Source organism: Microcaecilia unicolor, chromosome 1 (assembly GCF_901765095.1).
Source record: "Microcaecilia unicolor chromosome 1, aMicUni1.1, whole genome shotgun sequence".
Lineage (NCBI taxonomy): Eukaryota > Metazoa > Chordata > Amphibia > Gymnophiona > Siphonopidae > Microcaecilia > Microcaecilia unicolor.
The window spans coordinates 571,735,757-571,753,455 of NC_044031.1; the positions used below are offsets into that span (position 1 = coordinate 571,735,757).

The 17,699-nt window shown below is 41.6% G+C and overlaps 1 protein-coding gene across 1 annotated transcript in view; it reads left to right on the forward strand.

Moving 5' to 3' along the window:
* The window catches only part of SLC30A8 (solute carrier family 30 member 8), a 108,437-nt gene extending 92,556 nt beyond the window's left edge, over positions 1–15,881 (forward strand). Inside the window, exon 9 of the mRNA XM_030189894.1 lies at positions 15,736–15,881. Within this exon, the coding sequence (XP_030045754.1) occupies positions 15,736–15,881 (146 nt within the window). The remainder of the gene's footprint in view (positions 1–15,735) is intronic.
* The last annotated feature ends 1,818 nt before the right edge of the window (positions 15,882–17,699 follow it).

A 17,699-nucleotide genomic window follows, 5' to 3' on the forward strand; every position in this document is an offset into this window, starting at 1 on the left:
TAATGGTACACAGATGCCAATAGTTGAATTACATCCATAAACGTCATGACATTTTGACTTCATCAAATAAAAAAACTGTGTTGCAATTTTTAAACAACCCAAACATAAAACTGTCCATATAAACTGTCAGAGATTAGTCCATTCTATTTCCATATTCATCCTATTAGGTGTCGGTGTGTCCCACATATAAATAAAACGCTGTTATTTTCTTAGCAGTATCTGTGTCAATCTCCTCCCTGAGGCAGGCTTCCCTGAAATAAAACTACAAACTATAAATCATCAGCTTGATATGCAGCATGATTCCAGTGACCTACTAATAGAGTTTCCCATTTTCCCAGTCACAGGTTACTTAGATGCTGAGCTATGAGATATTTAATTTTTCTTATAGTGTGTCCATTATAATACATATTTTATTAATTACCTGAATAAGGAAAGTTGGTCTGCTTGAAGCATAGCAAAAAACTTCATCAGTTTCCAAAGCAAATTGGCAGTATGTACAATGGCCGCACTTATAGTGACCATGAGGAACATTCTGACATACTGGGGCATAATCGAAAGAGAAGGGCGCCCATCTTTCGACACAAATTGGGAGATGGGCGTCCTTTTCTCAGGGTCGCCCAAATCAGCATAATCGAAAGCCGATATTGGGCGCCCTCAACTGCAGTCCATCGTGGGGACGACCAAAGTTCACGGGGGCGTGTCGGAGGCATAGCAAAGGCGGGACTGGGGCATGCTTAAGAGATGAGCGTCCTAGGCCGATAATGGAAAAAAGAAGGTCGTCCCTGACGAGCATTTGGTCGACTTTACTTGGTCCATTTTTTTCACGACCAAGCCTCAAAAAGGTGCCCAAACTGACCAGATGACCACCGGAGGGAATCGGGGATGACCTCCCCTTACTCCCCCAGTGGTCACCAACCCCCTCCCACTCTAAAAAAACTTAAATGTCATGTCCAGCTCCCTGACAGCAGTATGCAGGTCCCTGGAGCAGTTTTAGTGGGTGCAGTGCATTTCAGGCAGGCGGACCCAGGCCCATCCCCCCCTACCTGTTACACTTGTGCTGGTAAATGTGAGCCCTTCAAAACCCACTTGAAACCCACTGTACCCACATGTAGGTGCCCCCCTTCACCCCTTAGGGCTATGTTAGTGGTATACAGTTGTGGGGAGTGGGTTTTGGGTTTTTTTTGGGGGGGGGGGCTCAGCACTGAAGGTAAGGGAGCTATGCACCTGGGAGCAATTTGTGAAGTCCACTGCAGTGCCTCCTCGGATGCCCGGTTGGTGTCCTGGCATGTCAGGAGGACCAGTGCACTACGAATGCTGGCTCCTCCCATGACCAAATGCCTTGGATTTGGTTGTTTTTGAGATTGGCGTCCTCGGTTTCCATTATGGGTGAAAACTGGGGACAACCATTTCTAAGTTCGCCCATCTCAGCACTTAGGTCGACCATCTCTAAAGTCGACCTAAATGTTGAGATTTGGGCATCCCCAACTGTATTATTGAAACGAAAGGTGGACGCCCATCTTGTTTCTATAATACAGATGTGCGCCCTTAGAGATGTTTGTCCCCATTTGATTATTCCCCTCAAAGTGTTATAATTTCTCAAATTGGAATGAAAAATCAAGTCTGCCAAATTCTTCCCATGACGATATGTTAACCATGGAATTTCAGAAAACACTGGATGTATCTGAAGAACAAGCCAATATTTCAAAATAGAGCATCTGAGAGTCTGTAGATGCTGAGAATATGGAAGTACACATACTAATGGTTTAGAAGCAGCAAGCTGTTTAGGAATGGGAAGCCAATGTCTATCATCATACAAAACCCTTTTATAGGCTTTTTTTAATCACCAGAGGGGGATATCCCCTATCCAGAATTTTGGTGGTCATAGATCTTGCCTGTAACTTGAAATCTTGGGTTGAGGAATAGAGCAGTCAATTGTTGAAGATGAAAACTACAGCAATGAAGTAATGAATTTCTTTCAGTTTCTTTTTTTTTTATAAAGGGATGTTATCAATCTGTCCTGTGTATTAAAAATAGTAACATCAAGAAAATTGATTTGTGTTATACTAAAGTGTACCATAAACTGAATGTTCAGATTGTAAGAATTAATATAATCAACAAATCTTTGTAATTGAAGAGTGTTTTATACTATAAAAGCAACACGCCATCAATATATCGCTTCCAGGTAATCAACTTCTCGTGGAAATTAGATGCATAAATACACTTTTCTTCAAACAGCTCCATATATAGTCATGCCACCATACGAGCTACAGTAAACGCCATTGCTACCTCCTTAATTTGAAGATACCAACAATCTTCAAATTGAAAATCATTTCTAAATAACGTAAATTCTGCCAAATTCACCAATAGCTAGCTCTTTTGCATAGGAAGCTGAAGCCTATTTAAATCAGATTGAATTAGCACCAAAGCGTTCATTTGGGGCATATTAGTATATAGAGCAGTCACATCTAAATTAACAAGAAGCACAGAGGGGTCCATTTACTAAGCTGCGATAAAAAGTGGCTTGTGGTAGTATGGGTGCGGGTTTTGGGCACGCACAGAAATATTTTTCAGCGCACATATCAAAAATGCCTTTTTTACATTTTTTCTGAAAATGAATGTGTGGCAAAAATCAAAATTGCCGCGGGTCCATTTTGGGTGTCTGACCTTACCGCCTGCCATAGACCTAGCAGTAAAGAATCTGTGCATTAACAACTTAAGCTGATCAGATGCTACTTGGCACGCGGCCAAGAATAAAAAATATTTTCCAGACGCACAAAGCAGATGCGCGCCAAAAATGAAATTACCGCAAGAGGCACGTGGTAGTCAGGCAGTAAGTTCATTTTGCCACATGTTGGGCGCGCGTAGATCCTTATGCGGCTTAGTAAAAGGGGCCCAGATTCTTTTGAAGGTAAATCACACGTTTGCAGGAACAATAAAAACAATCACTGGAGTCCCGAACATAAGATTTAATTTGGGGAACCAAAGGTCGTAAATGCGTATCCAAATAATTAGACAATGGCTCTAACAAAGATCCAGTACTAGAGACTATAGGTTCACCTGGGGGATGTTTTAAAGATGTATGTATTTTAGGCAGAAAATTGGTAGAACAGGAAATTCACAATACAGGAATTTGTACACCCTTGAAACAATAATTTTAGCCTGTTTAGCATCATAGAACATCCTTTGTATATCCTGCTGCAATTCTGGAGTAGGGTCCTCCATAAGGAGCCGATAGTACTGTAAATCACTCAATTGTCATTTAGCTTCCCTAATATAGGGGCCCTTTTACAAAGGTGTGTAAGGGCATATGTGCATCCAGCGCACACCAAATCGGCATTACTGTCCAGCTACCGCGTGCCCTGGGCGGTAATTCTGAATTTGGAGTGCACTGAAAACATGTGGTAAAAAATATTTTCTATTTTCTACTGCGTGGTGCCTTCCCGGCGGTAAATGTTAGTGGAAGCGTGCCACATGCCTACTGACCAGGTAGCGCATGAGAGCTTACTGCTAAGTCAATGGGTGGTGGTAAGGTCTCAAGCCAAAAATGGACATTCGCTAGTTTTTATTTTGCCCCACGTCCATTTTCCAACTCCTTAAAAAAGGCACTTTTTCCAGGATGTGGCAAAAACTGACCCGGTAAACGCCCAAAAGACACGCTCATCCTGCAGCAGGCCACTTTTTGCCACGGCTTAGTAAAAGGGCCCCATAATCAGTTCAATCTAATATGACAATACCCCTCCCTTATCAGCTTTTGTAATAACAATAGACTCATTAGTTGATAAAGATGTAATAGCTGATTTCTGAGTTTTAGTAAGATTCAACTTCTTATTATGTTAGTTAAAGTTAAATCTTGCAGTAATAGTCACTCAAAAGTTGCTATAGCTGAGTCAGAAGGGCCTGGTAGCAATCATATTGATTTCACGTTTAAATCTTTCATTGATACATCCAGCTGTCCATCAAGTCCATAAGGCGGAAGCCCTTAGCACCTCTTAAATAGGAGGCAGTAAGTGCTCCCATGATAATTTTCGTAAATGTCACATGCTAATGCTAACATTAGCACATAGCCATATATTAAAAATGGAAAAAAAAGCCCTTTTTGATGGCTGCACTAAAAATGTGCTTAGCTCGTGGCAAAGTCCCGCATAAGGACACATTAAGCCCATTTCTTAGTGCAGTTTAGTATGAGAACCCCAAAGTTAGGAGCTACTGTACATGTGGAAGTTGTGCCACTTATATATGGAAGTTACAAAATCACCGTTTCCACCATTCCCACCCAATAGCAGCACACTTATGATGTGGCTGGCAGGGATTTCCAAACCCCGCCAGCTGAAATCTCCCAACAACTGTCTCTCCTGCGTAACTTGTAAATAGCAGATCTTCGCTTGCAGCAAGCAGCAACTGATACATACTGCTCGCACTGACCTCACAGCCTTCCCTCTGACGTATTCCCGTCTATACAGAAACAGGAAGTTGCGTTAGTGGGAAGGCTGTGGGGCCAACATAAGCAGTGTGTAGCAGTTGCTGCTCGCTGCTGGTGAAAATCTGCTATTTAAAAGGTATGTGGGAGAGGGGGGATGTTTGAGAGAAATTGGCTGCTCACACTGCATGTGCTGGCAAATACACATGCACTCCTGCGGGTATTTAAGAAAAGGCTCTAAGTCAGCCAGAGGTGTGCATTTTTTGCAGACGCGCTGAAAAATTTGATCTGCGCGCACCCAAAACACATGCCTACACTACCGCAGGCCATTTTTCAGCGCACCTTACTAAATTTGAAATTTATGTTGTTCTCCTTCAGTATATCAAGCAGGTGTGCAATGTAGTCACACGTGATAATGTATTTTTCACCATATAAGTTCTAAACACACCATTTTCTGCATGTAAGGAACCCTTGGAACCCTTAGAATTCTCATTAAATACTTTGCAGTGGTTTGTTACAACTCCTTGTAACAAACCACTGCAAAGGAACTCTTTCCTCCCCTGATAAAGACTTAAGCCTCTATTGAGGATGGTGGGAGATGAGTTCAGAAAAACTGAACTTCTCTCTAACAGCGTTGCTGTGCTGCCTCCGCCCTCTATAGCAGGAGAAGTGCATCTACTGCTGCGGAGTCAAGTCTCATGATAACAGCCACATGATTTTTGTGGCTCTTATTGTGAGATGGCCATGCAACAGCAGGAGATGAAATATCTGAAATTTTCTCCTGCTGCAGAGCTGCGTCCTTTAACTAAAGAAGGTCAGCAGTGACAAGGCAACACTGTTAAAAGGATTTACACTGTGTGCTACAATGTGTAGTTTGCTGGATCCACTTCTTTACTGGGTCCACCACCATTATGTTTTAAGAGCGGCCTTCTTCTAAGTACAGTTTAACAACTCATTGGCAACCTATAGTATAGGAGACTAGATTATTTCAATGAGTAACTGCAGCTTTAATAAAAACATCCACAGTCTCGACACGAATCGTGTTTCAGCCACAATGGCCTGCCTCAGGAGTTGGTGCTCGAGAAGATAAAACAGGCTAATACAGTTCAGACCTCAGTTGCTTTCAATGTGCACCACAACCTAACCCTATTTTACTTTCACTTTTGCACTGTGATATTTTGAAAACCCATCATTATGTAGAAAATTAATTCTTCAACAAACTTTGTTTAAAATAATTCAGCTACTTTAATAGCTGTTGAGAACCAAACATTCTACCAACATGGTCAGGTTTCAATCACTTTGTCCATTGAAACAAAAGCAATAAAATCTATATGAAATATTGTTAAAAAAAGCATTATTATTCAAAATGTCTTCAGCAGGAGCAATATGGCAGTGTGCAATTTTTCTGCACACTATATAGAACTCATGTGATCAGCATGATGCAATCTGATAGGTCAAAAACATATCACACACAAGTGTTGAAAAATCAAACTAATGACCATCACTTCAACTCGGTATTTAAACCATTAGGATGCAGCATCTTCAATTGGTAAATCCAGTGTTGCTTCTTGTAGTCAAACAGCTGTTCAGCATTCCTACCCTCCCACCCAATCTGAACATTTATTTATGTGGATTTTACTCACACCTTTTTCAGTAGTAGCTCAAGGTGAGATACATTCAGGTACACTGGATATTTCTCTGTCCCAGGAGAGCTCACAATCTAATTTTGTTTCTGAGGCAATGGAGGGTTAAGTAACTTGCCCAAGATCACAAGGAGCAGTAGTAGGATTTGAACCAGCCACCTCTAGATTTCAAGACCAGTGCTCTAACCACTAGGCCATTCCTCCACAATGTCAATTACTCTCCACTTAATATCTTGCTATTGATGTTGGTGCTCCAGCCAGTGTTGAACCAAGGGAGCTGTTAAAACCTTGTTAATAATAAGAGACTTGTGTTCCGTTAATCATTTTTTTTTGATAGGGCGACTGGAGCACCCTACATATAATAAACTACATGAACACATAATGGCATATATCACATTCTTAGAGTTGCACAAAGTACACAAACAAGACATGAACCACTGACATTTCTCATATTTGAAGTGTCCCAAGACCTCATGAGATGTCTCCACATAATCCAAGCATTTATAAGATAAACGTTCTCCAATAGTTTTACTCCATCTGAAGGCACAAATTGGATGATCTTCAAAATAATTATGTACTTGCAGTACATTCCAATAAGAATGAATCACAGCTGTGACTCTAGAACTTAATGTTGAAAAAGACAACACAGCTATGTCTGTCCTCCTTGGTTGGTTGACAACAATGGAACAAAAAATGTCCCTGTGCATACTTTGCTCTTAGGTATGCTTTCCGTACAATCTTCCTCGGGTATCCTCTTTCCAAAAATGATCAAACAAAACAATTTTGCTGGCTTGAAATTCAAATTCACTCACTGAAGCGCAAATCCGTCTTTTACGTAGAAATTGGCTAGCCAGTAAACTAACATGTAGGTGGTAAGGGTGGAAGCTAGTAAAATGCAAAAAAGTATTACAAGATGCAGGTTTCTGATATAATGTCATCTTAATCCTGTGACCATAGATCCAAACATCTAAAAACTCCAAACATTGTGCATGAAACTGCATAGTAAATTTCAATTTCAATTGTAAAGAGTTAATCCATCGAATAAATTCATGGAAATGTTGCTCATTACCCATCCAGATGAAGAAAATGTCATCCAAAAAAGTTTTCCATATTAGAACATTTTGAAACCACTGAGAAACATAGACAAAGCACTCTTCAAAAGTTGCCAAATAAAGGGTAGCCACAGAGGGGCCTAGCAATGCCCCCATGGCCACTCCCTGAATTTACTCATAAAACTGGTTATGAAACCAGAAAAAATTCCGCTTCATAACCAACTGAGCATGATTGCATATAAACTCCATTGAAATACGTTGTGGTGGAGATCTCTCATATAGTATCTACTATAATAAAACTCACCCTCAACGTTCTGAGGACATTGACGTCAGTGAAGCCAAGCTCTGACTTCCTTCAAAAAGGTTCGAAGGTTCGTGGTGGTGAAGCCACCAAAATCGCTCTGGGCCCCACCCTCGAGGGCGGAGCAATGGCAGAACAACGAAGGGGTTGGCAGGGAGGGAGGCAGGGGGGGGGTGTGAAATTGCTCTGGGCCCCGCCCTCGAGGGCAGAGTGTGAGGCCTATACCACGATCTGTGAGCCCCTGTGCCAAACAACGTCTGGCAGCCAGACAGTTCTGATCTTACCTGGAGAATCAGGACAGGAACTTCCTAAGGAAGGCAGGACTGGACGCAGGGTGGACAGCAGACAGATGGCAAAAGGCAAGGTCCAGGTCCAAACAAAGGTTCAAGGCAGGCGGGAGGTAACAGCAAAGTCCAGGTCCAAACAGAGGTTCAAGGCAGGCGGCAGGCAAAAGCAAAGTCCAGGTCCAAACAGAGGTTCAAGGCAGGCGGCAGGCAAAAGCAAAGTCAAGGTCCAAACAGGTTCAAGGCCGGTAAACAATCCAATAACACAGAACTCAGGAAACCACACTAGCAGAAGCCGAAGCAAAGTGTTCTGCCAGCGTCTGTACTTAAATAGCCCCCTCCATCAGGAAGACAACCATCAGCTGTCCGGGGGGTGGAGCCTACAACCAGCCCAAGGGCTCTGGATAGGCTGGTCACAGAGAGAGGGCGGAGTCCAGCCGCGACCAGCCAATCCGGACCCAGAAGGGGCGTTCTCCATGCTCCCGGGTCCAGCGCCCGGAAGAGACTCTCCAGCTTGTGAGCGCCGGCGCTGCCAAAATGGCCGGCGCTCTCCAGCCGCCACTGATCCATAGTGGCGAACCGGCACCGTCCAGGAGGCAGGCAAGATTCCCCTAACATGCCACCCGTAGCCAGCGATACCCCGCTCTCTCCTGCTTGCGGAGCGAGGCATCACTGCGGGCAGAGCGGCACAGGTAAGGGACGTGACACAGAGCAATGGCAGAACAATGAAGGGGTTGGCAGGGAGGGAGGCAGGAGGCGGGGGGTGGGAAATCGCTCTGGGCCCCGCCCTCACGTCAAACGTCATGACGTTGGGGGCGGAGCAATGCCAGAACAACAAAGGGGTTGGCGACGAAAACCTTGCTAGCCCCCATTTCATTTGCTCTGAAACGGGCTTCTTTTACTAGTTGTTATAATAATATCCAAAGCTTCGTTCTGCAGGATTATAGTATATAAAGATGCAACATCCATAGTAAGAAAAAATGCTGATTTTGCTAATATCATTTGCTGCAAGCTACACAAAAAAATCTGGTTCTGGTTCTGATCATATTCCAGTTTCTCCAGATCTCGTAATACAAGTCTCTGAAAAGTTAGAATTGTTGGATCCAAGTTTTCATATGACATCCAATGTGACTTTGCTTTCAAATTGAAATATCCACAGTTGGAGGATTATGACTGAAAAACTGCTTTAAATGAAGTTTCCTATAAAATCTGTATAGTGCTACACACATGGCAATATGGCTAGCATGTCGTGGGGACAAAACTCAGTCCCTGTTCCAATAGTTGTCTTTGAAACTTGGTTAATATATAAATGTTGAAATATTCAGAACTGCTGACCCTGGTCCACTTGAGCTCTGGTTTGATATCTTCAAGCCTTCCGACAGTCACCCAACTTAAAACACAAGCTAATCAGAAGTAAACTTCCATCACAGACTGAAAAGGAACAGAAGGGCACACTTCCCTGTAATTTATCCAGTTGCAAACTATGCCAAAATATTTCACAGGACCCCAAAGTCATCCACAAAGGAAAGATATTCAACATAAAGGGATCTTTCACTTGCTCATCTTCCAATGTGGTATATATCATTCTGTGTAAAAAATGTAACGAAGGATGCTATATTGGAGAAACAGGCCAGATGCTTAAGACAAGATTCAATTTACATAGACATCACATGAACAATACTAGTACCAGTAGGGTTCCCATGCCTGTTGGTCAACATTTTACAGGACCAGGACACTGTACCAGTGACTTCACAGTGAGCATCCTGAAAGGTAACTTTAAAACCATACAAGAACGTAAGACCTTTGAAGTCAGAATGATTGAATATTTTAACACCCAACAGAAAGGACTTAACAAGGATCTGGGGTTCCTAGCCCATTATAAACCATAAAGCTGTATGTCTCTGTTGATCACCCTCCCCTCACCTATCCACACCCATCCTGTTAGAATATCAATGATATGCTTTGATGTCCCCATGCATACCTCCTACCCACCCCCATCCTCCCACCCTGTCAGACTGTCATAGTAATGCTTGAATGTTTTCACTTATATACACTGTCAGCTAGCACATTTGCTTATTTCCGATCTGAGAAAGAAGGGCAACCTTCGAAAGCTAATCAAGAAATGTATTAAGTTATGTCCAATAAAAAAGGTATCATCTTATTTTCTTTTCCATGTTTTATTTTGTATGATTTCTATTGCAGCCTCAATTAAAGGGCCATCGATTGTCCCAAAAAGATTGTTGCTTTGGTACAAGGCTTGTAGTTCTTCTCCACTAGAGTCACAATCACTAAGGGGCTCATTAAACACATTCTGAGCTGTGGTTTTCACAAGTCTTTTTACATCCAAAAAATACTCTTGATTATTAGTCCTATTCATCCCTTTTAAATTTTTGAATTTTCAATTGGCATGTAATTTCACTGACATCTCCATATGTAATTTAATGTATTCCTCTTCCAGTGACTTGTTGTAGTGGTGTGGAGATTTCAGTGGCTTTTATCTTCAGCTCCTGTTTCACTGATGCTGTAGTTTCCACAATCAAGAGCATTAAATCTTGACTGCACTTATTCAAAATAGCATTCCATAGTTACAAATTCCTCATTATAAATAAACAAAGTGGGAGCTTTTTGCAACCACAAGCCTCTGGGAATCATATGTCGTTTGATGTTCTCTACCAAAGTATCTCCATGCAGCTTTGCCTGAATCGATCATTTACTGGTCCCCCTCTAGCTCCAGTACCAGAAGAATCATCATCCAAAATAGTGGAACGCTGTATTAATTTAGCCATTTATTCTTCAGAATAGCTAAATATATCTAGCTTAGGTTGTGCCATCATGCCTGATGTTATGTCCAAACAATAAATAAATCCAATTAAAAGGACAAAACTTTCTTATGCAGGGACCATTCATTAGTAGACATAAATCCTCCCAGCAAATAAACACTTGAACGAAAAACTTCAGTCTGTCTCCATGACTATTATTACTACTACTACTACTATTAAACATTTCTATAGCGCTACTAGACTTACGCAGCGCTGTACAAATTAACATGAAAAGACAGTCCCTGATCATAATAACACTCATCAATTAACCCTTTTACTAAGCCATGTTAGTGGCTGCCATGTGCTAATCCCAACACAGCCTATTTTTGAATGGGCTGTGTCTGCATTGCCGCGTGGTATAGTAAACAGGGAGGTAAATTTTTTATGAACCCTCAGAAACATGGCTAGCCAAAGGTGTGTAACTTTTCTAATGCAATCGCTGCCCACTCGTCATCAGTCCAAATGTTTTACTTTCACTTTTGCAGTGTGATATTTTGAAAACCCATTGGTATGTAGAAAATTAATTCTGCAACAAACTTTGGGTCCTGTTTACTAAGCTGCGCTAAGGTTGGGCTAGTGTTTTTAGTGCACGCTAATGATTAGCACATGCTAAACAATAAGCCACTCATAGGAACATATGGGCAACTCTAGCATTTAGCGTGCACTAAAAATGCTAGTGCACCTTAATAAACAGGGTCCTTTGTTTATAATCATTCAGCTACTTAGCTTTTGACAGCTGTTGAGAACCAGACACTCTGCCAACATGGCCAAGTTTCGATCACTTTGTCAGGGTGGAGGTACACTGAAACAAGAGCAATAAAATCCATATTAAATATTATCAAAAAGCATTATTACTCAAAATTAGTTCCTTCCATAGTGACAAGACTTACAACCACATCACTACAATTCTCTTCAATAGGAGCAATAAGGCAGCGGTGTCTTTTGCTGCCAACTATACAGAACTCATGTGATCAGCACGATGCAATCTGATTGCTCAAAAATGTATCTCACACAAGTGTTGAAAGATCAAACTAATGGCCATTACTCCAACTCGGCATTCAAACCATTAGGATGCAGCGTCTTCATTTAGTAAATCCAGCATTGCTCCTTGTAGTTTAACAACTGTTCAGCATGTTTTATTTATTTTATTGCATTTGTATCCCACATTTTCCCACCTATTTGCGGGCTCAGTGTGGCTTACAATACATTGCAAATAATGGAAATACGATTTGTTACAAATCAGTTATGGATTACACTGTGAGAAGTTAAGCGAAGACAAAGTCAAAGTATCGTTAGAGAATAGGACAAGGAAAAGAACAATGGAACACTGGAAAGAGACAACGGGAAATTGATAGGGTAATGTCAGTGGGGTCCCTTTATTCTTGAAGGATTAGATTGGGTACATCCTATTAATCTACAATGAATAACATCTCGTTCACATACTTCATGCAAATCTAAGAATGTGCAATATGTGATTATTGGGCTCATTTTCGAAAGAGAAGAATGCCCATCTTTCGACATAAATTGGAAGATGGACGTCCTCACAGAAACGTCCAAATCGGTATAATTGAAAGTTGATTTTGGATGTCCGCAACTGCACTCCGTCGCAGGGACGGCCAAAGTTCAAGGGGGTGTGTCAGAAGCGTAGTGAAGGCGGGACTTGGGCGTGCCTAACACTTGGACGTCCTTGACCCATAATCAAAAAAAAGAAGGACGTCCCTGAATAGCACTTGGATGTTTTCACCCGGACCTGTTTTTCTTACGTCTAAGGCACAAAAAGGTGCCCAAAATGACCACTGGAGAGAATTGGGGATGACTTCCCCTTACTCCCCCAGTGGTCACTAACCCCCTCCCATCCTCAAAAAACATCTGTAAAAATATTTTGTGCCAGCCTCTATGCCAGTCTCAGATGTCATACTCAGGTCCATCACAGCAGTATGCAGGTCCCTGGAGAAGTTTTAGTGGGTGAGTGCACTTCAGACAGGTGGACCCAGCACCATCCCCCCCCCTACCTGTTACATTTGTGGAGGAAACAGCGAGCCCTCCAAAACCCATTATACCCACATCTAGGTGCCCCCCCTTCACCCATAAGGGCTAGGGTAGTGGTGTACAGTTGTGGGTAGTGGGTTTTGGGGGGGCTCAGCATACAAGGTAAGGGAGCTATGTTCCTGGGAGCATTTTATGAAGTCCACTGCAGTGCTCCCTAGGGTGCCAGGTTGGTGTCCTGGCATGTCATGGGCACTACAAATGCTGGCTCCTCCCACGACCAAATGACTTGCATTTGGTTGTTTCTGAGATGGACGTCTGGTTTCGAAAATTGCCAAAAATAAGAAACAACCATGTCTAGGGACGTCCAAATCTAGGGATGGTGAAACTTAAGGATTTGGATGTCCCTGACTTTATTTTTGAAACGAAAGATGGACGTCCATCTTGTTTCAAAAATACGGGTTTCCCCGCCCCTAGATTTTGCCATTTTGCAAGGACGTCCAAATCAAAACTTGGATGTCCCTTTTGAAAATGCCCCTCCACGTGTCCATATAGATTGTTATTTGTAGGGTGCTCCAGTCGCCCTATCGAAAATGATTAACGGAACACAAGTCTTGTATTATTAATAAGATTTTAAGGGCTCCCTTGGTTCAACACTGGATGAAGCACCAACATCAATGGTAAGATATTAAGTGGAGAGTGATCAATATTGTTCATCTTGGATGGGACGGTGGGAATGCTGAATGGTTGTTAAAATACAAGGAACAACACTGGATTTACCAATTGAAGACACTGCATCCTAATGGTTGGAACACCGAGTTGGAGTGATGGTCATTAGTTTGATCTTTCAACACTTGTGTGTATTATGTCTTTGACCAGATTACATCATGCTGATCACATGAGTTCTGTATAGTTGGTAGCAAAAGACGCCACCGCCATATTGCTCCTGCTGAAGAGATTTGTAGTGATGTGGTTGTAGGTCTTGCCACTATGGAAGAAACTATTTTTGAGTAATAATGCTTTTTTGATAATAGTTAATATGGATTTTATTGCTCTTGTTTCAGTGGACCTCTACCCTGACAAAGTGATCAAAACCTGGTTATGTTAGCAGAGTGTGCGTTTCTCAACAGTTATTAAAAGCTAAGTAGCTGAATGATTTTAAATTAAGTTTGTTGGAGAATTAATTTTCTACATACTGATGGGTTTTCAAAATATTACAGTGCAAAAGTGAAAGTGTAAAATTTGGACTGACGACTAGTGGGCAGCGATTGCATTAGAAAAGTTATATGCTCTCGGCTAGCCATGTTCCTGAAGGTCCATAAAAAACTGATTAAAAAAATTAAAGCACTAATTGATGAGTATTATTAGGAATAGTCATGGTGAGAGACTGAAGATTTTTTGTGTTCATTTGTTGTGAGCATATATGTCTACTGATTAATGGTCACCACATAAGAACGTTTTGTCCTTTTACATGGATATATTTACAGAATAGCACTTAGGCATATTCTTGGCATCTATACAGATATGTGTAAACATGCACACTTACAGTAAATGATACTATTCTAAACCTTTATGAAGGTAACTGGTGTGTAAATATTAGGGCAATACCTTATAGAATTACCTCCTATGGGCTGGATTCTATATATGGTATGGCGAGCATCAAGTGTTAAATTGTGCATGTGGCCAATTTGCACATGCTACTTAATTAGTTAACGAGCCTATCTAAGATAATATTTAACCTTCTCTCTGACCTCATGTGCACCTTTCTTTAAAATTAGTCACATTACTTTCTAACTCCTCTTACTCTCTTACCTATCTATGGGGGCCCTTTTACTAAGCCACAAAAGGCACCTACACGCACCCAACGTGTGTCAATTTTGAGTTACCACCCGGCTACCATGCGGCCCTTGCGGTAATTTCATTTTTGACACGCATCCACTAGGTGTGCCGCAAAATATTTTTATTTTCTGGCACGCGGGCGATAATGGGGCGGTAATTGGCATTTTATGTGCGTAGACCATTACCGCCTGGTTACCGTGTGAGACCTTACTGCTAGGGCAATGGCTGGTGGTAAGGTCTCAGACCCAAAATGGATGTGTGACAATTTTTCATTTTGCTGCACGTCCATTTTCTGCAAAAATAAGAAAAGGCATTTTGTACAGGTACACTGAAAAATGATTCTGCGCATGCCCAAAGCACGTCTAAAAGGGCTCATATATGTTAATTATCTGTCTGACTTCATGTACAACTTTCTTTAAATTAGTCACCTTATTTTCTAACTCCTCTTACTCTTACCGATCTATATATTCCATCTTTGCTTGTACCCTACACTGTCAATTAAAATGTTCTATTACGTGTTGACATTGTAAGTAGTGTACTATGCCATACATTGTATTGTTATTTGAATATTTTTACAGCTTTAATTGTCTATTGCTCATGTTTGATTTATTCTTACTGTACACTGCCTTGAGTGAATTCCTTCAAAAAGGTGGTAAATAAATCCTAATAAATAAACTTACTAAATAAAATTGGCCAATAATGTACAATTATCAACATTAATTGGTAATAATTGGAATTTACATGTGCATCATTTTAGGCGTATTCTAAAAAGAGGCGCTCGTAAATTCTAGTGTGTGTTGTTGAAAAGGGGTGTGGCAATGGGAGGAGTGTGGGTGTGTTGGTGCCATCAATCAACTGTATGTGCATTGTTATAGAATTTTGTGTAACATGCATATATTTAGGCGTAGGTATTTACACCATGTTTTCATTGGCGTAAATGGCCGTGCCTTAATGTAGGCAAATTCAGTCATATGTAGAATTTGGTCCTCTGTGCTTTCCTTGGATTAAGGCTTGTAAACTCATATGTCAGGAACATCTTCTGTTGGGTTCAGCTCAGCTTCAACAAGACAAGGTTTAGAGAACACATAATTATCCAGTTCCTTATGTATAAGTACCAAAAGCTTTATTAATTTATTTACTAGATATAGTAGAAGTCATACAGGAAACATGAAGCTCCATGGACATCTGCAATGTCCCAGCCTTAACTCTCTAGTCTTCCATAACGTGTACTGGGTCCAGTGCCTCACTGATGTGTGGGGCTCAAATAGGAGGCAGAAGATGGTATGAAACTACAGTTGTAATGGTCAAGGGAAGCCACAAAGGCAGATGTTCAGAAATCACATGAAATGATAATAAGAAACCTAATCATTTGCTTTGTTCTTTGCTATCAACAGCAGACGCAGCAGATCCCAAGAATATCCTGAAAGACATCACTCACATGGTTTATGACAGCTTTACCTTCCACTCAGTTACCATTCAAGTTGAACAGCAAGCGGATCAGAAGCCTGACTGTATCTCCTGCCAAGACCCAAGAGATTAAACTAACCCATGTGCCATAACAATCTACAACTTTGTACAGATCAATTACATAGTGGTTCTATACAGTGTGCTGTAATAAAATTATTAATCATTAAATAAAATGAAAACTAGAAGAAGAAATTGAATGACACCTTGCCATTCTTCTTTTTGTCTATTTGACATAAGTACATAAGTACATAAGTAGTGCCATACTGGGAAAGACCAAAGGTCCATCTAGCCCAGCATCCTGTCACCGACAGTGGCCAATCCAGGTCAAGGGCACCTGGCACGCTCCCCAAACGTAAAAACATTCCAGACAAGTTATACCTAAAAATGCGGAATTTTTCCAAGTCCATTTAATAGCGGTCTATGGACTTGTCCTTTAGGAATCTATCTAACCCCTTTTTAAACTCCGTCAAGCTAACCGCCCGTACCACGTTCTCCGGTAATGAATTCCAGAGTCTAATTACACGTTGGGTGAAGAAAAATTTTCTCCGATTCGTTTTAAATTTACCACACTGTAGCTTCAACTCATGCCCTCTAGTCCTAGTATTTTTGGATAGCGTGAACAGTCGCTTCACATCCACCCGATCCATTCCACTCATTATTTTATACACTTCTATCATATCTCCCCTCAGCCGTCTCTTCTCCAAGCTGAAAAGCCCTAGCCTTCTCAGCCTCTCTTCATAGGAAAGTCGTCCCATCCCCACTATCATTTTCGTCGCCCTTCGCTGTACCTTTTCCAATTCTACTATATCTTTTTTGAGATACGGAGACCAGTACTGAACACAATACTCCAGGTGCGGTCGCACCATGGAGCGATACAACGGCATTATAACATCCGCACACCTGGACTCCATACCCTTCCTAATAACACCCAACATTCTATTCGCTTTCCTAGCCGCAGCAGCACACTGAGCAGAAGGTTTCAGCGTATCATCGACGACGACACCCAGATCCCTTTCTTGATCCGTAACTCCTAACGCGGAACCTTGCAAGACGTAGCTATAATTCGGGTTCCTCTTACCCACATGCATCACTTTGCACTTGTCAACATTGAACTTCATCTGCCACTTGCACGCCCATTCTCCCAGTCTCGCAAGGTCCTCCTGTAATCGTTCACATTCCTCCTGCGACTTGACGACCCTGAATAATTTTGTGTCATCGGCGAATTTAATTACCTCACTAGTTATTCCCATCTCTAGGTCATTTATAAATACATTAAAAAGCAACGGACCCAGCACAGACCCCTGCGGGACCCCACTAACTACCCTCCTCCACTGAGAATACTGGCCACGCAATCCTACTCTCTGCTTCCTATCTTTCAACCAGTTCTTAATCCATAATAATACCCTACCTCCGATTCCATGACTCTGCAATTTCTTCAGGAGTCTTTCGTGCGGCACTTTGTCAAACGCCTTCTGAAAATCCAGATATACAATATCAACCGGCTCCCCATTGTCCACATGTTTGCTTACCCCCTCAAAAAAATGCATTAGATTGGTGAGGCAAGACTTCCCTTCACTAAATCCGTGCTGACTTTGTCTCATCAGTCCATGTTTTTGTATATGCTCTGCAATTTTATTCTTAATAATAGCCTCCACCATCTTGCCCGGCACCGACGTCAGACTCACCGGTCTATAATTTCCCGGATCTCCTCTGGAACCTTTCTTAAAAATCGGAGTAACATTGGCTACCCTCCAGTCTTCCGGTATTACACTCGATTTTAGGGACAGATTGCATATTTCTAACAGTAGCTCCGCAAGTTCATTTTTTAGTTCTATTAATACTCTGGGATGAATACCATCAGGTCCCGGTGATTTACTACTCTTCAGCTTGC